General features: G+C 46.1%; 1 protein-coding gene across 3 annotated transcripts; it reads left to right on the forward strand.

Annotated features, from left to right (window-relative positions):
• Positions 1–1060: 1060 nt before the first annotated feature.
• On the forward strand, positions 1061–26686 carry BLTP2 (bridge-like lipid transfer protein family member 2). 3 transcript variants are annotated; one of them, XM_058560256.1, is made up of 39 exons: positions 1061–1164; positions 2028–2151; positions 2659–2708; positions 3008–3155; positions 3334–3452; positions 3687–3747; positions 3940–4129; positions 4717–4840; positions 5002–5126; positions 5378–5445; positions 5560–5705; positions 6384–6502; positions 6614–6777; positions 6935–7193; positions 7694–7899; positions 9092–10184; positions 10602–10793; positions 10936–11138; positions 11277–11395; positions 11517–11737; positions 12051–12241; positions 12396–12495; positions 12627–12829; positions 13684–13978; positions 16682–16839; positions 17113–17319; positions 20582–20681; positions 20912–21094; positions 21469–21590; positions 22085–22240; positions 22328–22449; positions 23021–23201; positions 24045–24135; positions 24336–24442; positions 24583–24718; positions 24823–24953; positions 25136–25237; positions 25521–25655; positions 26085–26686. In XM_058560256.1, exons 1-39 carry the CDS (start codon positions 1097–1099, stop codon positions 26265–26267), a joined length of 6702 nt encoding a protein of 2233 aa, XP_058416239.1. In that variant the 5' UTR covers positions 1061–1096; the 3' UTR covers positions 26268–26686. The 3 variants fall into 3 exon arrangements, with proteins under 3 accessions (XP_058416239.1, XP_058416238.1, XP_058416240.1); XM_058560255.1 differs by lacking the exon at positions 1061–1164 and adding an exon at positions 1473–1807; XM_058560257.1 differs by lacking the exons at positions 1061–1164; positions 24823–24953; positions 25136–25237; positions 25521–25655; positions 26085–26686 and adding an exon at positions 1473–1807 and having other exon boundaries at positions 24567–24714.
• Positions 26687–26843: the final 157 nt, after the last annotated feature.

A 26843-nucleotide genomic window follows, 5' to 3' on the forward strand; every position in this document is an offset into this window, starting at 1 on the left:
AGTGGCCCTGAAGTGCAAGAGTAGTGATGCTGGCAATTCCAATATGCCAAAGAGAAGCAGAAGCCATAAAGTGCTTCAAGTGAAAAGGTGCAAGTTCTCCACTTACTAAGAAAAAAATCACATGCTGAGGTTGCTAATGTCTATGGTAACTTTTATTACAGTATATTGTTAAAATTGTTCTATTTTATTATTAGTTATTATTAATCTTTTACTGTGCCTAATTTAGAAATTAAACTTTATCATAGGTATGTATGTATACCAAAAACCATAGTATATATAGAGTTTGGTGGTTTCAGGCATCCACTGGGGGGCTTGGAAGGTATCCCCCACGGATAAGGAGTGACTACTGTACACAGTAGACACTGAAAACTTCTCCAATGAAGGGTCCACAATGGTGCTGCCCACACAGTAGGTCAATACATATTAATTGACTAGAACAGTATTCGAACAGTGAATGAATTAACTCATTCCTTTGTGGCTGGAATGAGGTGGGATTTTTTGAGGCCTTTTAATTACCTCTTGATTGCCTCCTCAATGATGTTCAGACAAGGCCCATGAATAAGGAGAGTTACTTCTTATGACCCAGGGGTATAACTTCCGCAGTATCCTCAGTCCAGGCCCTAAGTGGCCAAGCAGATTCTATAACTACCCCGGGAAAGGGCTTTGAAGGTGCATCTCTCCGCGGCCGAAAAGAGCCAGCAAGGGAGCCGGCTCAGACTCCGGCCCCCGGCAAGCCCCCGGCGGCGTATTTTCCAGGCACCGAAGGGCGCGCCCGGAGGCGGGGCATGCGTATTAGTCGGCGCGAGGTCCGCTCTTCCGCGCTCTCCTTCCGGAGCCACGCCTTCACTTCGCGCAGACAGCCAGTCGGCCCTGCCGAATCGCGGACGCCGGGCGAGGCCGGGTGGGGAGACAGCTGACTGGCTGGCGGGCTGCGGGGGGCGGGGCGGACGCGCGCCAACGCTTCCTCGGCCAGCGCCGTCTCTGCGCGCGGGGCTGGTCGGCCCGCGGCGGCGCAGCGGGGAGCCGGCGGGAGGGGAGCCGGCGGGAGGGGGCCCCGGCGGGGCGGGGGCCGGAGCAAGGCCGGGCCGGGGCCGGAATGCCCCAGTTCTTCTCTGCGCTGTTGGCCTTGCTGTTGGTTGCGCTCAGTGCCCTCTTCCTAGGCCGGTGAGGGGATCCCGGCTACGGCGGCGGGGGAAGGGAAGGGTGGAAAGAGAGACTGAGGAGGGGGCGCGCGCAGGAGAGGCGCGCGGGAGGGGAGGGCGCTTGAGGGAAAGCTTCGCGGGCGGCGGCGGGGGGGAGGGGGAGGGGGTGGGGCCCGAGGATGGGGAGCGCGACGAGGGGAGGGGTCGACCGGGGGCGTATGGCTGGAGCTGGCGCCGAGGAACTGGGAGTCAGGGCGGGGCGCGGGGGAGAGATTGAGGAAGCGGTGGAGGCCTGAGGAAATGCTGAGGCTGGGAGCCAAATAGGTGAGTGTGAGGAGGGGGTCCGGTTCGGTGGTCTCTCTTTCCTTTCCACACGCCCCTGAGTGTCCCCTTCACCGAGCGCGAAGGGCACCTGCAGCCTCGCCCTGGGAAGCCGGAACAGGTCTGGCTGCCCAGGGCAGAGCGGCATTTGAGCTCGCAGGGTGTGAGCCCACGGTGCCTTCTCGTGGACACCTATCTGGAGAGTGGAGACTGAGACCCTTTGGGGAGTGCGTGATGGCACATCTGACACGGCTGCCTGTATTTCGATTCCTGTTGGGGTCTCTTCTGTCTACCTCTGCGGTTCCCAAGGATTTGAAGGATTTTCTTTGTCCCCAACTTAGAAGGTGGAGTTTAGTTTGTCCGATTTCATCTGGGTATAGGGGCTAGGGTCCTGATCAGTGTGGCTGAATGTATGTAACAGAGTGGTGTTTTCGGAGACAGGAGAGTTGCCCAGAAGATCCGCTTCAGAACGTGACCTTTTGCAAGGCCTTGTAGCATCAGCAAGGAGTATGGGAAGCCGTAATTGGGAGAGGGTCCTATGAACTTATAGGGATTTTTCTGCAGGTGGCTTGTGGTCCGGTTGGCCACCAAGTGGTGTCAGCGGAAGCTGCAGGCAGAGCTAAAGATTGGCTCCTTTTTTTGGATCCAGAATGTTAGTCTTAAGTTTCAGCAGCACCAACAAACAGTGGTGAGTCCTGGAGAATTCCCTGGGTATATGTGTGGGATTGATCCAGTTGAATTTCAACTTTTAATTTTCTTTATTTTAAATTCTAGGTGGCTTTCCAAGTTAATCCACCTCTTTGCCAAGACGACCTTAGAGTAGTTTGAGAACACTAGGATTGATGCAGGTTGTTCAGTTAAAAATGCTTGTAAGGCACAGAGTGTCCAGGGCACATAAGAAAGATACAGAAGTAAAGCACAGGACAAAGATAACAGGAAATAGAAGAGCTCACTGTTCTAATTTAAGAGGGGCAAGAGGGCAACATATCCACGAAAGAGAAATACTAAGCAACTAACGTCATTATGAGGAGTAGGATATAGTGCTGAGGAGAGAAGCTGGTGGAAATGGAATGGAGAATATTTGGTGGAAGGGCTAAGGCACTTTCTCCTTTTCTTAGAACCTTTTCTGGCTTGTCAAGCTGCTTATGGCTTACCTAGCAGCTAGTATATAAAGCTCTCTCTCACACTGTTTTAGGAAATTGATAGCCTGTGGATTTCCAGCAAACTCCTTAGCCATGATCTGCCGTGAGTACCTTATATCCTCACTCTTCCCTTGGGGAATATTTTGGGATTTGGGTTTGCAGAATGAGATTCTTCTGCAGAGGCCTCACAGCCCCAGGAGGGAAGTAGGTTCTTGCTGATATCTCCTAGTTAGCCTGGAAGCTATTATCTTGTAAGACAGACATTGATAACTACTATGAGACTATTCTCCATGATATATGAGCTACATTTCTAAGGAGGATGGGAGAGTGAATGTGAGGGAGGAGAAGAGACTGTTATAGAAGGGCTGGACCTGATGGCAGTGAGGTTTCTTTTCTGGGCAGGCACTATGTGGCATTGTGCTTTGGAGAAGTGCGTATCAGAACGGACCTACAGAAGGTTTCTGGCCTGTTTGCCCCATTCTCCCAGAGCACTGGGGCACATCAAAAGGAGCTATCCTTCAGCCCGTCGTTGTTGAAGATCTTGTGCCAGGTGAGACTACTCCCACTTTCCTGACTGTACTAGGGATGGCTGGCTTTGGAGTCATGGGTGGATTTTTCTATTATTTTGGGGGTATAATACTAAGAGCTCCCTCTTACTCTTTCTCTACTGGAAAGGAATGGCAGTGCCTTGACATTAATTATTGTTCATCTTTGCTTCTTCCTTCTAGCTATTCTCCATTCATGTAGATTCTATAAACATCATGGTTCTCAAGGTGGCTACTTCTGAGTCTTTGTGGCATATTCAGATCAGAGAAAGCAGCTTTCTTTTGGATAGTGATGGGAAAAGGTAAACACTGGGTAGAAGAGAGTCTAATAGTCCCATTCTTGCTTTATAGTTATTTGAGGGTGGGTGGATGTCAGGGCTTTCTTATCAAGGTGTCAAGTTCTTATTCTGTGCAATTTGAGGAGAGGCTAAGATTAGGCACTTCTGCTTGCCATGTCCCTTCCAGCCAACAAAAGCTTGATTGAATGTAAATGGTGAGGAAAGGGGCCAAGTGCTCTTAATGTTTTCCTTTCCCAGGCTAAAATGTGAGGTGAGCCTAAGTCAGATCAACAGCAAAGTTCTAAAGAGCGGCCAGTTGGTGAGTATGCCATGGTCATTCAGATGTTTTATTTCCTTCTGGGCATAAGATACAAAGGAGCTTAGGACTTAAATTCTAGATTCTTTGTCCTTATGGGGTTCCTTCAAAGTAGTGTTCCAGACCACTGCATTTTGACTGAAAACTCCCAAACTCCCTACACGTACATACCTTAGAGGCTTATTCTCCTTATAGGAGGACACCTGCCTAGCAGAGCTCTCACTGGCCCTAAAGCTGTGTTTAGAGGTGGGCATCAGCAGTTGGCAACTGAAGGCGATCACTGTGGATGTGTGGACACTCCATGCTGAACTGCATGAGGGCCTCTTCCATAGTCAGCTGCTGCGCCAGGGCCCAAGCCTGGCACCCAGGCCTGTTTCCTGTTCAGGTAAAGCCCCAGTCAGTGAGCTTCTTGGCTGCCATGTTCTTGGGTTATTTTGGAAGTAGAAAAACCATAATGGTTTCACTGCTCATTTACGTATGATTTGTTAGTTACCATGGCCTTTGACCCTGAGGATAGTTAGAGGAAATAGGGTATTTGGTTGTGGTGAGTGAAAGAACTAACATTTAGTGGATAAATATCATGAATCAGACCTGTACTATGTGTTTTATATGTCTCCTCACTAAATTCTCAGCATTTCACAAAAGAGGAAGCCAAAGTCTAGGAAGATTAGATAGGTATTTTGATTGAGGTCACACAGCTAGTCAGTAGTAAAAATGGCGTTTAAATTATTTGGCTCTAAAGTCCATATTCTTTCCGTTATACCAGCCTGCTCCCCATACTATTTTTTAGACTCTGGGGAAGGAGGTACAGCAGGTGCCTGGATCTCTGGGATATTTGCCTTGTGGCCTAAGATTGGGCATTTGCTTAGCCTACTTTATGTGGGAGGATTTGGCCAAAGAGGGCATGGCATTTTGGGAGACTTGAAAGTGTTAAGGATTGATGGCTCTTGTGTTATTCATTCATGTTTTCAGAGGAAACAGAGAACTTGGCTGAGCCAACTCTCCCTGGCCTATACCTCCTTCAGCAGCTGCCAGACCAGGTCAAGGTGAAGATGGAGATCACAAGTGTGGTGCTGTCCATGAATAGTCAAAAGAGGTGAGATCTCTCCTGACACAGAAGGGTGGAGAGTGATAGTTGGAGCCATACGCTTGAGTCTCCATAGCCAGTCTAGTGGCTGCACTGAGCTTGTCTGTGGAGAGAAAGAGAGGAAGAGTGGCATTCCATGTATTTCTGAGCCGTGTCTGTGTCTGGTCCAGGCACCTGAATTGGACACTGAAGTTGCTGAATTTCCTCTACCACCGTGATGAGGATCAGCTGCCCCTTCGAAGCTTCACAGCAGACTCTGATATGGCACAGATGAGCACTGAACTCCTACTGAAAGGTTCATGGGTGGGGATACTGGTACAGAGAGACAATGGGAGGACCAGATACTCTCTTCCCCCATGCCCCACATCTTCTTAATTTAATATCAGTGTAACTGGGGAGGGGGAGGAGGGAACGTACTGAGAGAAAATAGCCCCAACATGAGTGTTAGTGACAGTCTGTTCATTTCCATGCCTGCCTCTGACCCTCTTCTAGTTTTACCTTTTGCCCTCCCAGTGTTCTCCTCTGATCTGCCCTCTGTCCTTACAGATGGATTGTTGCTGTCTCAGAGCCGCCAGCGCATTGTCTGCCTCAACTCGCTCAAGGCTAGTGTGCAGGTGTGATGACTGTGGTACCAAGAATCATTCCTTTCTCTTCTCTCTCATACATCATTGCATTATGAGCTAATGAAATAAAACCCAAGCCCACAGTTCTGATGTTCTCATTTCCAGGTGACCACCATTGACCTCTCAGCCTCCCTGGTTCTGAATACTTGTATTATTCATTACCGGCACCAGGAATTCTCTCACTGGCTGCACATGCTAGCCCTGGAGACCCAAGGGTCTAGTTCGTCTGTTCTTAAGCAAAGGGAAAAAAGGTCAGTATAATCTTTTTCAGCCACCATCTTATCAGGTGGATTCTCTAGGAGTCTTTTGGTCTAAAGTGACATGTTGTGTTAAATGTATATTTGATCTTCCTAAATATGTTTTAGTAGCCTGGACTCAGTAGCAATCCTATTTTATATACTTTCCCCATTAGACTAGACTGTCTGACAGTAAGATGATGTCCTCTTTGTTTTTATGTCCTCAGTGCCCAGCACAGTGCCTTATTATACAAAATAAACATTTGTTGAACTGAACTTAAATGATAAATAATATCTTGTCTGCCTTAGATTATAAGGTGACAGGTTATGTCAGCAGTGCCATATCTCTGTGTAGTGCTTGCATCGTGTCATGGAGAACTTAAGGTTAATGGTTTGGAAGTGATGCTCCTTGGTTGTATTAGGTGGAATCATATGATATGCTGACATTCACCATATTTGACCTATGAAATGGCAATTTCATATGGTTCAACCTAATGTCTTTCTGCCATTCCTGCAGATTACCGTTGGGAGTAGCAGTGAACTGATGAGTTCTGTCTTTTATTTTCTAGTTGCATCCCATCCTAAGAATCACAACCAAATTTACCCTGACTTTTGAGAGCTTCAAGAATCTATTTCATGATAGGAAGCTGCAATTCTTTCCCTATCAGACAATGATATCTTGTCCCTATGCAGAACTTTCCCCCGAATCCTGGCTCCCATCATCTTTAGCACCTCCATCTCCAATGTCAACATTTCCATTCAACTTGGAGATACACCACCCTTTGCCTTGGGATTCAATTCCATCTCTCTAGGTAAGTCTCTGGGATGGAAAAGGAACAAGAATCTGTCCATTAGTGGAGCTGGGCCCAATTGGTGGCTACAGTGATTCCACAGAACTCCTCTCTCCCACCTTCTTTGTTTAGATTACCAGCACCTGAGGCCACAAAGTATTCATCAGCGGGGCGTCCTAACTGTGGACCACCTCTGCTGGCGGGTGGGCAGTGACTCCCACATTCAGCGAGCACCCCACCCACCCAATATGCATGTTTGGGGTGAGGCGCTTGTCCTGGACTCCTTCACACTACAGGTAAGTGGGGACTTGGGTGAACAGGGGCCCATGCAGTTTCCTCATCCTGCCATGCTTTAGAGCACTGAGCACCTTTTTGGCAGCAGGCGATAGGTCAGGGCATTATAGAACTGTGTGTCTGCGTGCTCCTAATAGGGTTCCTTTGCTTCTTTTTTAGGGTAGCTATAACCAGCCTCTGGGCCTGTCCAGCACCCAGTCAGATACCCTCTTTCTTGATTGTACCATCCGAGGACTGCAGATAGAAGCATCAGACACCTGTGCCCAATGTCTTTCTCGGATCTTATCCTTGATGGGCCCACAATCTGGGAAGTCAGCTGTGTCTAGGGAATCTTCGTGGGGGGAATCTGTATCGTTACTATGGAAAGTGGACTTGAAGGTGGAGGACATGAATTTGTTCACCCTTTCTGCCCTGGTTGGTAAGTGGGACAGGGAGTCTGTACTGAAGTGGGTAGTTTGTTAGCACATTATGCTAGTTCAGTCTGCTCCTCATTTAATGAAGCTGATTATCTGGAATTTTTCCAAATTAGAGGCATGAGATATTGGAAGGTCTTGCATAACTGTTTCTTAAGGGCGTACAAAAGGTAAGTATTAAGCAAGGTGTATAAGAAAAAGACAGCCTTGATGTCTGACCAAGAGAATATATGTAGTTTTTTATTTCCTTGTGTGTTTAGTTCCAAAGAGTAACTGATATATCTTTGGTCAATTTGTAGGAGTTAGGGAACTTCTTTGGCCTTACCGGATCTAGTTCGTTTAAGAGGGGAAAGGAAAAATTCCCTTAAAACATGAGAAATGAACTTAGGGAGGTGTGGGGAATAAAGATAAGTAGAGTGAAGGAAATAAGTAAGAAAGGAGACTGAGGACTGAAGTTGCCATTTGAGAGCTGAGAACCAAGGCTGACATAGTTTCTGGATGTTAGGTGCTTCAGAGGTCCGACTGGACACACTGACTATCCTGGGAAGTGCTGAAACCTCCACTGTGGGTATTCAAGGACTTGTGCTTGCACTGGTAAAGTCAGTGACAGAGAAGATGCAGCCCTGTTGCAAGGCTCCTGACATCCCTACTCCAGTGCTCAGCCTCTCCATGCTCTCCATCACCTATCACAGCAGCATCCGCTCTCTAGAGGTAATGCTTCTATGGGGAGGTAGAATCAGGTTGGTTTTTCCCTAGGCTTAGAGCATTTCCCGGTCTATTGAGTTGTATTGTGGAACTCATCTGTGAGAAATACAACACCTGGTGTTCTTTTTTTTTGTGGCTTGTTCTGTATATTTTTAACTCAGTTTTATTATGAAATTTAAAATATATTCAAAACTAGAGAGAATATATGAACTTTCATGTATCCATACCCAGCCTCAATAATGACCAACTTATGACCAACTTGTTTTAGTTGTATTCCTGCCAGTTGCCCCCACCTCTGCCTCTGGGATTATTTTGAAGCAGACACCAGACGTATAATTTCAACTGTAAATATTTCAGTGCATATCTCTGAAAAATAAGGAGCTTGTTAAAGATCATGATCTGGTGTCATTTTGCTGAAGCACTCAGCTCATCAAAAAACTGACAAGTTTTGAGAGGCTTTCCATCTCAGGGTATCAGATGGACATGGGACCCTCTTAGGAGGAGAGTGGGCTATCTTCCTGTTTGTCAGACTTCAACTTCCTCTGGAAACTGAAGAGTTTCCTTTTCAGAGGCTGGAACTCAAATGAATTTTTCTGTCCTTGAATTTAAATTTTCTCTGTCCACTTAGCTATTCAGAACTGACTTTGTTTTTCAAGCTGTCAAGGACTATACTCCCTTCTTTGAGGCATACTTTCACATAAGTCAATTGCCATATTGACTTTTGTCGTCAGTACTTTTTATACTTTTAAGAATTAAGTCAAGATGCAATCCAATGCATGCAACATTTTCAAATTAATTGTTGCAGTGGTTATTATACAGAGTGTGGCTGCTATAGAAAGATAATTCATGAGCAGAAACATAAAGCCAACTGATTTATTGAGTATGTGCTATATATTTCGTATGTACTGTCGTAGATACCAGAGAATTAAAACACATGCCTCTACTCTCAGACAATTTAGAATCTAGTTGAGGAAAACTTAAAAAGTGTAAGTGGTCTTAAGTGTAAGATAAGCAGAAACTGTTAGCTCAGCATATTAGTGCTAAGGGGAACAAGGCAAGGGAGTGATTAGTATGGTTACTCAGGAAAGACTGGGTTGGAGATGGTTCTTGAGCCAGATGTGCATGTATAACAATCCCTGCCATCTCTCCTTTTCTGGGAGAGAGTGTAATTGACAGGTCCTTCTCTTGTTTTTTAAAGGTTCAGTGTGGTGCAGGGCTGACCTTACTCTGGAGCCCCCCAGATCACATGTACCTGTACCAGCACATCCTGGCCACCCTGCAGTGCCGAGACCTACTAAGAACCACTCTCTTTCCCGAGACTCTTCCACCCCTTGCACTAGAGACTCCAGGGACCACGTCTGAGCCAGAAGGCCGTCTCCCTGAGCCATCTCCCCCAAAGCGGCTGCTAAACCTGACACTAGAGGTGAGCACAGCCAAGCTGACAGCTTTTGTAGCTGAGGACAAGTTCATTACGCTGGCTGCAGAGAGTGTGTCGTTGAGCCGGCATGGGGGTTCACTGCAGGCTTACTGCCCAGAGCTGGCTGCTGGCTTTGATGGCAATAGCATCTTCAACTTCAAGGAGGCGGAGTTGCAGCTACTACCTGAGCTGGAGGAGATGATCCTTCACCGGAACCCCTTCCCTGTGCTGCAGACCCTCCGGAACCGTGTTTGGCTCCTCTGCCTGGGCTCAGTCTCAGTGGAGTTTCCTTATCAGTATGATTTCTCTCGAACACTGGATGAGGCTGTAGGAGTTCAGAAATGGCTGAAGGGGCTGCATCGAGGAACTCGTGCTCAGGCCTCTCCAAGCCCTGCCCCACTCCCGCCTGATCTGCTCTTGAAGGTTCAGCACTTCTCATGGGTTTTCCTGGATGACATTTTTGAGGTGAAACTTCGTGATAACTATGAACTGATGAAGGATGAAAGTAAGGAGAGTGCCAAAAGGCTGCAGCTGCTGGATGCCAAAGTGGCTGCCCTTCGGAAGCAGCATGGGGAGTTATTGCCAGCCCGCAAAATTGAGGAGCTCTATGCCTCTTTGGAACACAAAAACATTGAAATCTACATCCAGCGCTCCCGTCGTCTCTATGGCAACACACCCATGCGCCGGGCACTGCTCACTTGGAGCCTGTCAGGGCTAGAGCTGGTGGCTCTGGCAGATGCCTCTTTCCATGGGCCTGAGCGTGTAGTAGAGCAAGTTCGAGAGCTTGATCCAGGCAGTCCTTTTCCTGCTGAGGGAGTAGACCTTGTCATTCAGTGGTGTCGTATGCTCAAGTGCAGTGTCAAGACGTTTCTGGGTAAGTAGCACTTCCTTATTTGCAGGGCCTGGTGTTTGTCCTCGGAGCGCCAGGGAGCTCTTTGAGTGATTACAGAAGAGCATGGTTATATTGGGAAGTGTGGCTGTTTTTGGATGGGTGGAGTGGGATGGGTGGGCTCCTCTTCCCTTTCTTTGTTCCTGAATTTCACACTAAAACTGCTTGACTAACATAAAAGGACACATAACACTAACACTCGGATCTTGGGGTTAGTCTAGTCCCCTCACCATCTGCTCAGGGTCTCCATGCCCTTTTTCAGCTTTGCTACCAACTGCCCCTTCTTATTCTCTCATTGACTTTGTGAAATAAACGGGTAAAAGTAGTGGCAGAGAAAAGAATGCCTGAGAGTGCTGAGACAGTCCCCTGAATAGTGAGTGTGTATCCTCCCTATGATCACAGTTCGGATAAGAGACTATCCCCGGTACCTGTTTGAGATCCATGACTGGCGGCTGATGGGTCGACTTGTGGGCACCGAACAGAGTGGTCAGCCTTGTTCCCGTCGGCGTCAGATCCTGCACTTGGGGCTTCCATGGGGTAACGTGGCAGTAGAGAGGAACATGCCCCCACTCAAGTTCTACCATGACTTCCACTGTGAGTAGAGGAAGGGCAGCTGGTTTAGCTGAGAGATATTTGTGATGGTTGGGGTGGGAGATGAGCTGAGGCCCATCTGGAGTGAAGGAAGAAGAGGGATGAAGTTGTGTAACAAGCTGTACTCTTTGTCTCTCTACCCCAGCGGAAATCTTCCAGTATACAGTGGTGTGGGGCCCATGCTGGGATCCAGCCTGGACGCTGATTGGCCAATCTGTGGACCTCTTGACCAAGCCCTCAGCTGACCCCAGCCCACCTTTGCCCTGGTGGGACAAGAGCCGTCTTCTGTTCCACGGGGACTGGCATATGGACATTGAACAGGCAAACCTGCACCAGCTGGCTACTGAGGTGAGGTGTCTAGAAGAGCTGTTTTCTCATTAGGGTGGTAGGGTTGGGGCTTGTACAGCACATGGGGGAAGAAAGAAAGGTACTGATTTGGGAGATACTCTTATCCATATCTCACCAAGTTCTTGGGGGTGGTTATAGGATCCATACAACACAACTGAAAATATGCACTGGGAGTGGAGCCACCTCTCTTTTCATTGGAAACCGGGTCAGTTTGTGTTCAAGGGTGACTTGGACATCAACGTGAGAACAGCCTCTAAGTGAGTGGAGTGATGGGTGGGACCTTAACAGGGTAAGGGACTCAGGGTGGAGGGAGAGGGGAAGAGCCGCGGGGCTGCAAGTGACCAGGGCACTAAGGGCTGGGGCTCTGTTGTGAGGCAGGTATGACGACTGCTGCTTCCTTCACCTTCCTGACCTCTGCATGACACTGGATCTGCAGTGGCTATGCCATGGGAACCCCCATGATCACCATGGTGTCACTCTGCGGGCCCCAGAGTTCCTGCCTGAGGTGCCCTTGGGCCAGCTCCATGACTCCTACCGGGCCTTCCGCTCTGAAAACCTCAATCTCTCCATCGAGATGGATCTGACTCGGCACAGCGGGAGTGAGACTGGGGTCTGGGGCAGTGGGAAGGAAGGACTGGGAGGATGGGCTCAGACACTGAGGACTTAAGCTTGATCCTCTGGGGAAGGCATAGAGAAAGAGCAAGGGAAGATTTAGGTTAGACCTTGTTTTCGGAGAGAGTTGGTGAAAGTAAAGAGCTTGGGTCTTTGAAAGGAGAGGGTGTTGGGGATATTGAGTGTGAGGCTGAGTACTGTTTGGGTTTTTAAATCTCTAAAACCTGAAGCTAGGGAAGGATTTAGCTTCATCTCTATGTTTTAACTACAGCTAGGAAATGTCTATCCTTTCCTTTGCAGCAATATCCCAGCCCCGAATTCTGCTATATAGTAGTACCCTGCGCTGGATGCAAAACTTCTGGGCAACTTGGACTAGTGTCACAAGGCCTATCTGCAGGGGAAAGCTCTTCAATAACCTGAAACCCAGCAAGAAGAAACTTGGCCAGCACTACAAGCAGCTTTCCTTTACTGCACTCTTTCCCCAGCTGCAGGTCAGGCTCTGATGTCCCTGCTGACATCTTCAGTTCTGTTCCCCTTCCCTAGTTCTGTTCCCATTCTCTGGTTTTCTTGTTTTCTCTTATCGGGTCTCTTAATCTATGTCTCTCCTGCCATCCTTCCTTCAGTGTTATACTCTCTTGTTGTCAGGTGCATTATTGGGCCTCATTTGCCCAGCAACGGGGCATCCAGATTGAGTGCAGTCAGGGCCATGTCTTCACTCGGGGAACTCAGCGGCTTATACCTCAAGGTAAGGTCAATTTCTGCTAGCCTATTCTTTGTCCTTTTTCCCCTTCTCAGTTCCCCTGCCTTCCTCTCTTTCTTTCCCACACTGTTCTTCTGTACTGGTCTGCATGGGCTCTGAATGCCTCCTTTTCTCAGCGGGCACAGTAATGCGGCGCCTCATCTCTGACTGGAGTGTGACCCAGATGGTTAGTGACCTAAGTCAGGTGACTGTTCACTTGATGGCCTCACCCACTGAAGAGAATGCTGATCACTGCCTTGATCCCTTGGTAACAAAGACCCACCTACTGAGTCTGTCCTCCCTCACCTACCAACGGCACAGCAATCGCACGGCTGAGGAGGTACTGCCTGACACAGTCTCTTGATTACCTTATTTGTATCAGTGGGTGTCTTAGTCTGCTCGTGCTGCCATAACAAAATACCATAGACTGGGTGGCTTAAACAACATAAATTTATTTCTCACAGTTCTGGAGGCTGGGAAGTCCAAGATCAGGGTGCCAGCATGGTCACGTTCTGGTGAGGGCTCTCTTCCTTGTAGATGGCGACCTTTTCGCTGTGTACTCACGTGGCGAGAAAAGAGAAAGAGAGCAAGCTCTCTGGTGTCTCTTCTTATAAGGGCACTAATCCCATCATGAGGGCCTCACTCTCATGACCTCATTGAAATGTAATTACTTCCTAAAGGCCCCATCTCCAAATACTACCAACATATTGTGGATTATGGCCTCAACATATGAATTGAGTGGGACACAATTCATAGAGTAGTAGGTTTCAGGCTAAGTTCCTGGTAATGTTCCTAACTATATTCCAAGCATATATGTCATTACTTTATGATGCACTCACTTGTATCAGCTGTATCAGCCTTCCTCTTTTTGAAAATTCCTTTTCTCTTCTGTCCTTCTAAAGATAGTCTCTTGCCCTTCAGGAAATGGAGTAAAACTTTTTTCCTAGCACCTTATTTCGTGTTTTTTTCCCCCCAATTAAGGAAGTTATTTTAAGTTGTCATTCCCTGAGTCATTTAAAATACAATAGGTATAGTCAAAATGTAATGCACACGCTAAGACCACTTAGTTTTTCTTTCTCCAGGGTCTTCTTGTGTCCCCCAGAACAGGTTTCTTATTGAACAAGCTTGCATTTGTGGCCAGGGGGAATGGTGAGAATTTCCTTGCTACCCTGAGGTTCTTTTCATATTTCCTAGGAGCTCTCTACTCGAGTTGGGGATCCTGCCTTTCACACACACCAGCTGCACTTGGTAGATTTACGGGCTTCCTGGACAACCACCAATCGGGACATTGCCTTTGGTTTATATGATGGCTACAAAAAGGCAGCTGTACTCAAACGTAATCTCTCTACTGAGGCCCTAAAGGGGTTAAAGATTGATCCCCAGATGCCAGCGAAAAAGCCAAAGCAGAGTGTCCTGACCAGTGCCCCGGCCCCACCTCCTGTCAACACTCCCAGCTTTAGTGGACAGCCTGATAAGGGGTCATCAGGAGGTAAGCTGGAGGAGATGAGACTCTATAGGGTTAGGTTTAGAATATAGACTTAAGAGTTTGAGAAGGACTAAATCATGGCTGGTTCCATCTAGGTATAGAGATGAAACCATTATTTTTCCATAGTAGACCACTTAAGTCTTACATAGTAATGATATGGGGGCATTAAAGGTTCTGGTCCTGTGGCCAAGAGGAGGATCAAGAAGGAGTGATTGGGCCAAAACAGGATGCATAAGGAAAATAAGCAAAGGATTAGAGAATTGTTTTGTGTTTTGATGAATTAATTTGTTCAATCAACAAATATTTATTGAGTACTTACTTATAGGCACAAAGCACTATGCTGGGTTCAGTGAGGGATACAGAATGTATAACATTCTACTTGTGTCAACAAATTTATCATTTCTGGATGAGCTAAGATTAGTTCATTGATTCACTCAATCACTCATTCATTCATAGATTCATTTCAGCTTTATTGAGGTTTATAGTGTATCAGAAATGATGCTAGACAATAGCGATACAAAGAGGGGGAAGCTCAGAAACCAGAAGATAGCCAGGTAAATTATTATTTCATTATGAAAATGCTTTGTAAGAATGTTCAAGAAGAAAGTATTTAAATCAGCATAAGGAAGTCTAGGAAGCCTTCACAGAGAAGATGATAATGGGGATGGGTCTTAAAAGATGAGTCAGTTCAATGGGCAAGGAAAGAGGAGAGGGCATTTTAGGGAGAGAGTATAACAAGTATAGAGGAATGCAAGTTCACGGTGAGTTGAAGAACCAGGTGAAAAGTGATAAATGCCACAAGAGAGAAATTAAAGAATATGGGAGTTCTTGACTTGAGTGAAGGAGGGAGTGCAATCAGGAAAGGTTTTATTGAGGAAGTAGACTTTGAACTGGACCTTGAAGGCTTAGTATGGTTTGAACATGTGGAAATGAGGAGGAGCATTCAAGGCAGAGGGGATATCCTGAAGAGGAGTGGAGTTGGTAAAGCTCAGTATGTTCAAAGGAAAGTGAACAGTCTGTTTTGGTTGACATAGAGAGTAGCTAGAGAGGAGTGAGAGAAGATGCTGGAAAGGAAAGCTGGAGGTGGACTATCAAAGGCCTTTTTATACAAAGCTAAGGAGTTTTTGGTCCTTATTCAGTAGACAGTGGTGAACTACTGAAGGGTTTTGAATAGGAGTGTGTCATCATAAGGAAGATAAATCTGGCACTGGTGCAGTGGAGGACTGGAGAGGAAGAAACTGGAGGTGGGGAGACAAATTAGGAAACTATTATGGTTTTTCAGCAAGAGGCAACAAGGGCCTGAACTAGGTAAAGGCAGTGGGAACGTAGATGAGGGGATGGATAGAAATGTTATTGTGCATATAAGAGATTTGGTAACTGGTTGGAAGAAGGAGTTAAAACAGGGAGCAAGTGACAATGACTGAGGCTTTGAGGGTGGTGACTAGTATGATGGTAACAGTAATATCAGAAATAGGAGAGCCAAAGGCTAAACAGGTTTGGGGAGGTGTAGGGTTGTTCATTTAGACATGCTGAGTTTGTGGTGCAAGTAGTACATCTAGGTAACGTCTAACAAACAGCTGGAAATGACGGTCTGTAAGCTTAGGGCTAGAGATAGAGGCTTGGGAAGTTCTGCATAGAGCTAAGAGTTAATGTCAAGGAGATAATAATAGTTGCTTACTGTGTGGCACGTAATCTATGAAATATTTTTATATATTATCCCATTATATTTTCTCAACAACCTTATGAGATAGTTACTGTTATTTTACAGATAAGGGAACTGAGACACGGAGGGAGGTTAAAGCAGGCTGCCAAAGGTCACAATCAAGTAACTGGCAGAGATAGGATCTTGAACACAAGCAGACTAGTCTAATTCTGGAGACTGCTCTTAACCATAACTCTGTTAGACAAACTCATTAGAAGAAAGAGGACGAAAGAGAAGGGATAGACCTTAGGAAATACTTATTTCTTCTTTTTTTTTTTTTGTGAGATCAGCGCTGTGCTAACATCTGCCAATCCTCCTCTTTTTTTTTTTTTTTTGTTGAGGAAGACTGGCCCTGGGCTAACATCTGTGCCCATCTTCCTCCACTTTATATGGGAAGCCACCACAGCATGGCTTGCCAAGCACTGTGTTGGTGTGCTCCTGGGATCCGAACCGGCGAACCCTGGGCCGCCGCAGTGGAGCGTGCGCACTTAACCGCTTGCATCACTGGGCTGGCCCCAGGAGATACTTATTTCTAAGACCTGTAAGAAGGAAGAGGATCTAGAGTTACAATGAAAGAAAGCTGTAGAGCTAGGAGAACACAATGGCTCTGATGGCAAGGGAGTGGATTCCTATTGAAAGAAGTGATCAACAAAGAGCATTTAAAATAATATTAAGTGAAAATAAAAGGAACAAAATGGGGTAAAAAAGATCCTAGAGTAATCCAGAGGTGGCTTGCTTAACAAAAAAACTACTTATGCAGCATTTCTAAGTTTCTCTTGGGAATCTGTTATTTTTATTAAAATTGGGGGGAAAATGAAATGACAAACCTTATTTTGCCCTTAGGGGTCAGGGGGTGGATGGGGTGGGTTGGAGATGCAGGTTGAGGAGAATATGTTGTAGCCCTAACCTAGCCAGAGAAATTGAAGGAAGATCAGTTTGGCCCCAGCTGTGTTCTCTATTCATTTAAGACTGAGACTTTTCCCCACTTCGTATTTCTCTGCCAGGTGCCTACATGTTACAGAAGCTGATTGAAGAGACAGATAGGTTTGTAGTGTTCACAGAAGAGGAGTCAGGTGTGAGTGACCAGTTGTGTGGTATTGCTGCCTGCCAGACGGATGATATATATAACCGAAACTGCCTTATTGAGTTGGTCAACTGCCAGGTACCTTCTCTTTACCAGAGCACCCCAACTTTGGGCTAGATGATAATCATATGTGTTCACCTTCCCCCACCTCTAAATAAGAATGGGTAGATAGAGCCCCAAAGAATTATTCAAGAAGTATCATGGATAATCACTTCCATGTCTAAAAGCCAGTAGAGTTCACTCAGTAAACCAGAACTAGACTCAGCTGTAGTCATTGGTAGTCCTTTCACTAACCTTCCTATCTTCCATGGTGGCCCTGGTGCTGTGACTCTGCTTCTGTCTCTGGCATAGATGGTTCTTCGTGGAGCGGAGACAGAAGGCTGTGTCATTGTGTCAGCTGCCAAAGCCCAGCTGCTGCAGTGCCAACACCATCCAGCCTGGTATGGTGACACATTGAAGCAAAAGACATCCTGGACTTGCCTATTGGATGGCATGCAGTACTTTGCCACCACTGAAAGCAGCCCCACCGAGCAGGATGGCCGACAGCTCTGGTTAGAGGTTAGTCAGCAGGGCTGGGAAGGTCTATTATATCCCCAGTTTTCCCTAGTTGGCCCCTTCTACCGGAATACCTGCAAGATTCTTGACAGTACCTGTTGCTACCAGCTTAGCAGAATAATGAGATTGGTAACATCTTGAATGTAGGAATCGTAGGCAGTCTCTGGTCTGTGTTCGTGAGCATATAATATATATATACATTTTTAATCTCATGCTATTCTATTTCATTGCAAGGGAAGTTCTCATTTCCCAGCACTAGAATAAAATGAGTTGGAACTTTTACTTATGAAAAGATTGCTGACCCCTATTAATAAGATCACACTACTCAGCAGGCAGCCTGAAAACAGGCAGTAAGTCAGTCTGAGAATTTTAAATAAGTTCTCTATCTGCCCTTTCTCTGATCTCTCTTATGAACATGATTGGTTGTTTCAGCAAGGCAGTCAGGTTGAATAGTAAGACTGCTTGTCTGGGAGTCAGGTTATGTGAGTTCTAATGCCAGCTTTGCCATTATGGTAGCCATGAGCCCTTGGGCAAGTTACCTTTATTTGTAAGATGGAGTTAATTCTTCACCCTCTCAAGATTGTTGAAAGGATCAAATAAGAATGTACTTTGAAATTCATTCAGATGGAGAGTAATCTTATCATTTTTTAAAAGTCAGTATGTCTGGGGAGGTCTAAGTATGTGTCAAGATAATGTTTTTGTTAGATAGTGAGATTGTGAGTAGTTGCTAGGGACTAGGCTGTAAATATTCTTTTTAGCTTCTTGGTAAAACTGAATTTGCACTATAATTTCTAGGATATTACATCATCAGACTTATTGGGAGATCTAATGGTTATGAGATGTACCTAGCCAATATTTTGTATTGTCATTACTTAACAGGTGTTAAGTGTCCACATTGTGCTGGGCATGGTACACCCAAATGAGTTACTGGATCCAGCTATATCTGATAAGGACCAATGTGATAATTTCATTTGCCATTCTACTCAATGGGGATAAAGCTAATCTCTCTTCCCTCCTCCCTGGCTGGTGCTTCTTATTCCAACGACCTTAGGGCTCAATCCAGGAAACCTCAAGTGTTAATTATGTAAGAGGTAATAAGCATTTAATCAGATGTCAAGCCAAGTAAGGGTCAGGTTATTGGTAATATGATAGGTCATGCTGATATATTAGAGCGGTGGTTCAGGCAAGCAGTGCCCTTTACCAGTTGTCTCAGGAGGCAGGCACAGAAGTGTTAACTACTCATGCAGAGGTGGGCAGGATGTGATATGCAAGATCTCTCTATCTGGCGTTTTCTGGGCCTCTGGTTCTTTTAGGTATGCCTTCTTTTGGAAGTGAACTCTTTCTTTTCCCCTTAGGCTGTGATATTAGTATTAGGGTAGAATGTCCTTGGCTTAGGTGGGAGGGAGTTTGATCTTGCTTTTCCTACATGAATTTTTTTGTGACTGGGCAGATCTGCTTATGGTCTTCCATATCACTCATTGTATTATTTGCTTTGACTTCAGCTTGGCAGAGAGAGTCAAAAGATTCAGTCCCCTTCCTCCATGGCAACAGTGTCAGAGTGGTTGTCTGTCTGAAGATAGAAAACAGCAAGAACATAAACACATGAATAAGAAAGTGCGTGGGCAAGTCATTGGTTTTGATGAAATTTTTTGCCCATGACGTGATTTTTTTTCTAATTTTTTTTATTGTGGTAAAATACACATAACATAAAACTTACCATCTTAATCATTTTTTTTTTTCCTGAGGGAGATTAGCCCTGAGCTAACATCTGTGGCCAATCCACCTCTTTTTTTGCTGGGGAAGATCAGCCCTGGGCTAACATCCATGCCCATCTTCCTCTACTTTATATGGGATGCCACCACAGCATGGCTTGACAAGCGGTGCGTTGGTCTGCGCCCGGGACCCGAACCTGCGAACCCCAGGCCGCCACAGTGGAGTGTGTGCACTTAACCACTACGCTACTGGGAGGCCCCCCATCTTAATCATTTTTAAGTGTGCAGTTCATTGGTATTAAAGACATTCATAATGTTATGCAGCCATTACCCTCCATCTCCATAACTCTTTTCATCTTGTAAAACTAAAACTCTATACCCATTAAACAATAACTCCCCACCTCCCTTTTCCTCCATTATCTGGCAGCCACCATTGTACTTTCTGTCTCTATAATTTTGACTACTCTAAAGTACCTCATATAACTGGAATCATACTATATATAAATATTTTTTGTGACTGGCTTATTTCACTTAGTATAATGTTCTCAAGCTTCATGCACGTTGTAGCATATATCAGAATTTCCTTCCTTTTTAAATCTGAAATTTTTTTTTTTTTTGTGAGGAAGATCAGCCCTGAGCTAACATCCGTGCATCCTCCTCTTTTTGCTGAGGAAGACCGGCTCTGAGCTAACATCTATTGCCAATCCTCCTCCTCCCCGGCCCCCGCCGCCGGCAAAGCCCCAGTAGATAGTTGTATGTCATAGTTGCACATCCTTCTAGTTGCTGTATGTGGGACGCGGCCTCAACATGGCTGGACAAGCGGTGCGTCGGTGTGCGCCTGGGATCCGAACCCTGGCCGCCAGTAGTGGAGCGCGCGCACTTAACCGCTAAGCCACGGGGCTGGCCCAAGCCTAAATAATATTCCATCGTATGTATCTACCACATATTGCTTATCCATTCATCCATCAATAAACACTTGTGTTGCTTCCATACTTTAGCTAGTGTGAATAATGCTGTTATGAACATGGATGTCAAATATCTCTTCTAGGCCCTGCTTTCAATTCTTTTGGGTATATACCCAGAAGTGGAATTGCTGGATCATATAGTAATTCTATTTTTAATTTTTTGAGGAACTGCCATACTGTTTCTCCACTGGCTGTACCATTTTACATTCCCACCAGCGCTGCACGAGGGTTCCAATTACTGCACATCCTTGCCAACACTTGTTATTTTTTTTTTTTGATAGTAGCCATCCTAACGGGTGTGATATGGGACATGATTTGATTTTAACCTAGCTTGTTTTTCTGATCTGAGGTCTGCAGGCCTGGCAAAATGTGCATGTAACTTAGTCGGGTTTGGAGAATTTGGGTGGTTTGGGCCAGGAGTGAGAGATATGTATGTCCTCTACTCTTGGAGATCCTTCAAGCTATTCCAGATAGTGGAACTCTAGATAGTAAGTCTAACTACTTGCATCATGGAGATCTGTGACCCAGTTGGCCAGGACAAGCTGCTGATCCCCTAGGAGTTAAAGGTGCCTGTATCTCTCTCTGCAGGTGAAGAATATTGAGGAGCACCGGCAGCGTAGTCTGGACTCTGTGCAGGAGCTGATGGAGAGCGGGCAGGCAGTGGGAGGCATGGTTACCACCACCACAGGTCAGCTCTCCCGTCTTCCTCATCGTTTGTTTAAGAGCAGAGGTGCATCCCAAATGGGCCTCATTTCCTTACCTACTCTTAAGATTAGTATATGCTGGGGTAGGACCATTTTGTGTTAGGTGAGGTTGAAAGCAAATGTCTGGAGTTCCCTAGACATCACATGCAGCTTGGAGGCTCTCACAGTACCTCTATTGAGAATCTTTTTCTTATTTTTTCCCCCCTCTTCCCAGACTGGAACCAGCCAGCTGAGGCGCAACAAGCCCAGCAAGTCCAGCGAATCATTTCACGCTGCAATTGCCGAATGTACTATATTAGTTACAGCCATGACATTGATCCTGAGCTGGCAACTCAGATTAAGCCACCTGAGGTTCATGAGAACCAGGAAAAGGAAGATCTCCTAAAGAAGCAGGAAGGTATTCAGGGCTTGAAAAGCTTTTAGGAGGGGACTAGGGAACTTGTGAAAGTAGTTATTTCCTTAGTGGTTTTGAGGCAGTAGTGTAATTAAGAGTCCCATTGTGCACTGGGCATTAATGTTTCACTTTGCTCTACACTTTGTACATGCTGCTATGAGAGAATGACCTGTATTCTTGGAGGGAACTGGGATGAATGGGTATTGTTTGATTGTGAAATGAGCAAACATGTTTCTACCTATGAGCATCTCTCATCAAGTCCTTTCTATGGGGTTAACTAACATAATTTGGGGTGGTTACAAATATGGGTTAGGACATGGGGTAGATATTTAGGGAGAAACTTGAGCCTCTTATTTAGTTGCTAACAATTACCCTAGGGGCTGTGGATACCTTCACCCTCATCCATCATGAGCTAGAAATCTCTACCAACCCGGCTCAGTATGCCATGATCTTGGACATTGTCAACAACTTGCTGCTCCATGTAGAACCCAAGCGAAAGGTGAGCATGGGCCCTTGTGGAATGCCAGTTAGCGTCACAGGAGCCCGCAGACCTTGTCCTTTATTTGGGTCCAGTAAGAAAAGCCATGCTTCAGACTGAAAAAGGGCCTTGTGGTTAGTATATTCTCTATTAGTCAGCAGCAGCAGTTGAAATTTCACTTGTCTAGAAAAGGTCTGAGTGTCCCTGAGACTATAAAGCTTGTTTACTTGATTGTTTTTCTTGGTCATTTCTCTCCTCAGCCACTTAAGTACCTTTAAAAACAATAACTACTCCCCACTTCCACCTCTATCCCTACCCTGTGGGACTGGTTTATTGTGAAATACACATTGCCAGATCTTCTGCATTGGCCTACCCCTTACTCTTGCTATTAATGGTGACAGATAAAGGTGAGCTTTCCAGAAGAGATCCCCATTTCTTGTTCCTTTCTCTATTTCACTTTACTACAAGACTTGTCTATTAGAAAGTCTTGTTCATTTCCTTTTCCATTCCTTCAGGAGCATAGTGAGAAGAAGCAGCGGGTCAGGTTCCAGCTTGAGATCTCTAGCAATCCTGAGGAGCAGCGTAGCAGCATATTACATCTGCAGGAGGCTGTGCGGCAGCATGTGGCCCAGATACGGCAGCTGGAAAAGCAGATGTATTCTATCATGAAGGTAGTTAACCTGGGTAGTCTGAGGATAGGGAGGTCTCCTAGGATGAGGGAGATCTCCTCTCAAGTTTCTCGTGTCCTGGCTGCCTAGTCTTTGCAGGATGACAGCAAGAATGAGAACCTGCTTGACCTGAATCAAAAGCTTCAGTTGCAGCTAAACCAGGAGAAGGCCAACTTACAGCTGGAAAGTGAAGAGCTTAATATCCTCATCAGGTGCCATAGCATTCTTTCCCTGCCCTTTTCCAGTGCCCTAGCTGCAGTTTCTCTTCCTTGCCCATGTTCTGATAGTCTTTAGGTCTAGTGTGCATTATCAAAGGCTGATGTATTAGATTCAGGCACGTCTTCTGGAATGAGTCTTACTGGACTTAGCCAAGAGGTTGAGAACAGGAGAGCCCTTCCTTTGGATCCTCAATAGAGTACTTCCTGGGAAAGGAGAAAAATAGGTAGTTGGGAAAGATCACTTCTGTGGCCTTGATACAGTGCACCTGAACTGAAAATAAAATATCTTGATCAGTAAGGAACACAATTGCAGATACAATCATAGTGGTTATTAGTGGAAAGAGACTACCTTATTAGGAAGCTCTAGAACTGAAAGATGGAATTTGTGCTCCCATGGCCCAGAGTGTGAGGCACAATGAATCCAGTGGAAAAAACTTAGGGAATAGCTGTTCCAGAATAGGTCCATCTCTAGGTTTACCTCCTGCTTCATTCTCGAGCATTCCACCCCACCCACAGCCTGAATGTTGTTGCCCTTAATGGCTTTGGCCCTCCTGTCCATTTATAGGTGTTTTAAGGATTTCCAATTGCAGCAGGCCAACAAGATGGAGCTGCGAAAGCAGCAGGAAGATGTGAGCGTGGTCCGTCGTACCGAGTTCTACTTTGCTCAGGCACGATGGCGCCTGACAGAGGAAGATGGACAGCTTGGAATTGCTGAACTGGAGCTGCAGCGGTTCCTCTACAGCAAGGTATTGGGTATATAGACACACAAAGGCAGCTGTGTTGAGAGGCACTGACCTATCTCAGGAGTCTAATTCACAAAAAGGGGCTAATTATTATATGACTCATGTTTCTATCATTAATAATCATGATGGTTCCCTTAGACACATCTGTTTGTAATATTAAATAGATTGATCAAATACTTCCCTCATTGAATAAGATTATCCTTAGAAATGTGGCCCAGAGGGAAGTATTCTTCCAAGTCCAACTCAGAACAGAACCATTAATTCTATACTGGCATTCAGCTTTCCTGCAGTTAGCCATGGCATGGAGGAGAGGACATTATTCCCCCAGGGATGTTTGGAAATGAATGAAACCATTTTTTTTTGGTGGGGAAGATTGGCTCTGAGCTAACATCTGTTGCCAATGCTCTTCTTTTTGCTTGAGGAAGACTGTCCCTGAGCTAACATCTGTGCCCATCTGTCTCTCTTTTGTATATGGGATGCCCCCACAGCATGGCTTGATGAGTGGTGCATAGGTCTGTGCCCGGGATCCGAACCCATGAACCCTGGGCTGCTGAATCAGAGTGCGTGAACTTAACCACCAGGCCGGCCCCATGAATGAAACCATTTTTGAATGTCACAGTGACTGGGAAGTACTACTGGCATTTAGTGCTCTGGCCAGTAGCACCCATGAGAAACACTGGATTAGAGGGTGCACTGACTGTATGAGATTGAAAGAAATATCAAACGTTGAGATTAAGCATATGGAGTACCTGACAACAAACAGGATATATAGCAATTCTCTAGCAAGATCCTGAAAAAGGCTTACTATAATGGATTGGGTGGGTGGGGGGGAATCTGTCTTTATAGGTGAATAAGTCTGATGACACAGCAGAACATCTTCTTGAGTTGGGCTGGTTCACTATGAACAACCTCCTCCCCAATGCTGTCTATAAGGCAAGTCTTATTTCCCCATTCCTAGCCTATTCCCATGCTTCTTAGCACAGGGCATTTGTAATGGCTCTTCCACCTAAACCCACTATGAGAAACAGTGTGGTGATCTGAGATGGTGAAAGCTTGCCCAGCTTAGCAAGACCATTGCTCCTTCTCTCAGTGCGCAGAGGATTTGTGGGTTGATTTATCACTCTATCGTACAGGTAGTCCTGCGGCCCCAGAGCTCCTGCCAGTCTGGGCGACAGCTGGCTCTCCGCCTCTTCAGCAAAGTCCGGCCCCCTGTTGGGGGTATCTCTGTTAAGGAGCACTTTGAGGTTAGTAAACACTCCTTTGGGGACCCAGCAACAAAGGGCAGTCGAAAGCTATCTGTGTGTTTATTATGCTATGTTAGGGGTAGGTAAACTGAGGGATGATGTCTGAGCTTAATTGCTTCTTCAGCCTTTTTCCTCTTTAGGTAAATGTGGTGCCTCTCACCATCCAGCTGACACACCAGTTCTTCCATAGAATAATGGGCTTTTTCTTTCCTGGCCGAAGTGTGGAAGATGATGAGGTTGGTGATGAAGAAGATAAGTCCAAACTGGTGACTACTGGTGAGAACTTTTATGGTGGACCTTCAGAAGACTGGGGTAGCAGCCCCAGAGACAGCTGCAGCTTCAGAAAGAGGAAAACAGCTGGTGTGCTTGCTTTTTCATAGGAATACCAGTAGTGAAGCCTCGACAGCTGATTGCAACAGATGATGCAGCACCACTGGGTCCTGGGAAGGGTGTGGCACAGGGCTTGAATCGGAGTTCTGGGGTCAGAAGGTCATTTCGCAAAGCACCTGAGGTACCAGACATGCCCCTGATGATAGAAAAATGGGAGAGTCCTGGGGTACTCTGTCAGCTTGGCTGGGGATTTCTTGTTTCCTTTGAGTCTACTCCAGGGGTGAAAGGAGATGGTGATGTTTGGGGTCCTAAGTTTCTTCTGATTATTTCAGGGGCTCACAACTCCTTTCTTGCCTTTCCTAGCACCCTGTGGATGATATTGACAAGATGAAAGAGCGAGCTGCCATGAACAACTCCTTCATCTACATAAAGATTCCACAGGTTCCACTGTGCGTCAGCTATAAGGTATGCTTCTCCTCTGCACTTTCTAGAACAGGGTGGGAAGAGAATCAGATAAGATCAGAGATTAAAGACAGGGAGAGAGTCCAGCTTTTGAAGCTAGTCTATGGATGATAAATCTGCTGTTCCTTCTGCTCCCTTCAGGAGTTGGTACCATTATCAGATTGAGGTAAGGGAAAATCAGTATCTGTAGGTTGCTGCTGCAGGGAAGTACTAGACTTGGACTAAAAATGGCAGCTAATTAATTTTTTCCTTCTTCTTCTCTCTGCCCTCCCTCCTTCTCTTGCAGGGTGAGAAGAACAGTGTGGACTGGGGTGACCTTAACCTGGTGCTGCCCTGTCTGGAGTACCACAACAACACATGGACATGGCTAGACTTTGCCATGGCTGTCAAGAGGGACAGCCGCAAAGCCCTGGTTGCCCAGGTATCCCGGCAGAGTTCATGGCTATTCGGTTAGCAGGAGCGGGCAAGCAGATCCTCTGCTCAGGAGCATTTCATTGTAGGATGTTTTAACAAGCAGCCTTGGGAAGGGGCAGGTGAATGAAGTGAGCAACTTCTATCCCTGCCCTCTCCATGACTTGCTCAGATGATTCACTTGAATGTTTACTGAGTGTTTCATATATGTTAACTACTTTTGGTATTTAGGGAACTGAGGGCTGATACAACCTCAGGTTTAGAATGGGTCCTAATTAGACTGTAAGCTTCTTGAAAGCAGAGATCATTTTAGAATTTGAATTGCCCCATCGTACCTTCATGTAAGTTTAATAAATCTCTATTGACTTGGTTCACTGTGATTTATTCTGCCTATCCCACTAATATTTCCCTTCCCCTTTACTCCTTTCTGATCTGTCAGGTAATAAAAGAGAAGCTAAGGCTGAAGCCCGCAACAGGGTCTGAGGTCCGGGGAAAGCTAGAAACTAAATCAGATCTCAACATGCAACAGCAGGAAGAGGAGGAGAAAGCCCGGCTCCTCATCGGTTTAAGCGTGGGCAACAAGAACCCTGGCAAGAAGTCCATCTTTGGCAGGCGCAAGTGATCCAGAAATCCAAGAGTGGCTGCAGTACAGGATCTGACTCTGGCTGAGGCCTCAGGGACTTGTGGGGTGTCTGACTCTGGCTGAGGCCTCAGGGACTTGTGGGGTGGGAGGCGCTTCCCTTCATCCATCAGGATTTGTGGGGATCAGGAGCCCACAGGGTACTGTGGAGAGAGGCGCTGCTCTTTAGCAGCTGGCCTGTTCCCTACAGAGCATGGTGGATAATAATGCTGAGTTCTACCTCACACTGATCAGCAGGCCCAGGGCCAGAGAGGCATCAAGAGAGCAAGATCCAGGGAATGGCCCAGGGCTAGGACCTGGTTCCCTTGGGGTCAACTGAAAGGATTGGGGGCAGTTCTGATCAAGTGTGATAGATTTTTATAAATACGCATATATATAAATATATATATTTCTAAGTGTAACTCCTCTCCTTCTGTGCCAGAAAGTTAAGGGGAGGGGCTGATCTTCTGTCCCTCATTCCACTGCCTTGTATGAAAGCGGTATTAGTGTTCTGGGGGGAATCAGCCCCTCCCCAATCTGTGCCAAGCTCACATGGGAGGATGGCAATAGGAGCCAGGG

Source organism: Diceros bicornis, chromosome 18 (genome assembly GCF_020826845.1).
Source record: "Diceros bicornis minor isolate mBicDic1 chromosome 18, mDicBic1.mat.cur, whole genome shotgun sequence".
Taxonomy (NCBI): Eukaryota; Metazoa; Chordata; class Mammalia; order Perissodactyla; family Rhinocerotidae; genus Diceros; species Diceros bicornis.

What these genes read in the sequence shown, in the direction of transcription:
- BLTP2 (XM_058560255.1), top strand. Translation starts at nt 1,698, where the DNA reads ATGGCACATCTGACACGGCTGCCTGTATTTCGATTCCTGTTGGGGTCT. An exon ending in ATGTAGAACCCAAGCGAAAG is followed by an intron (nt 21,591 to 22,084) that starts GTGAGCATGGGC and finishes CCATTCCTTCAG; the next exon opens with GAGCATAGTGAGAAGAAGCA. An exon ending in CTGTTAAGGAGCACTTTGAG is followed by an intron (nt 24,443 to 24,582) that starts GTTAGTAAACAC and finishes TTTCCTCTTTAG; the next exon opens with GTAAATGTGGTGCCTCTCAC.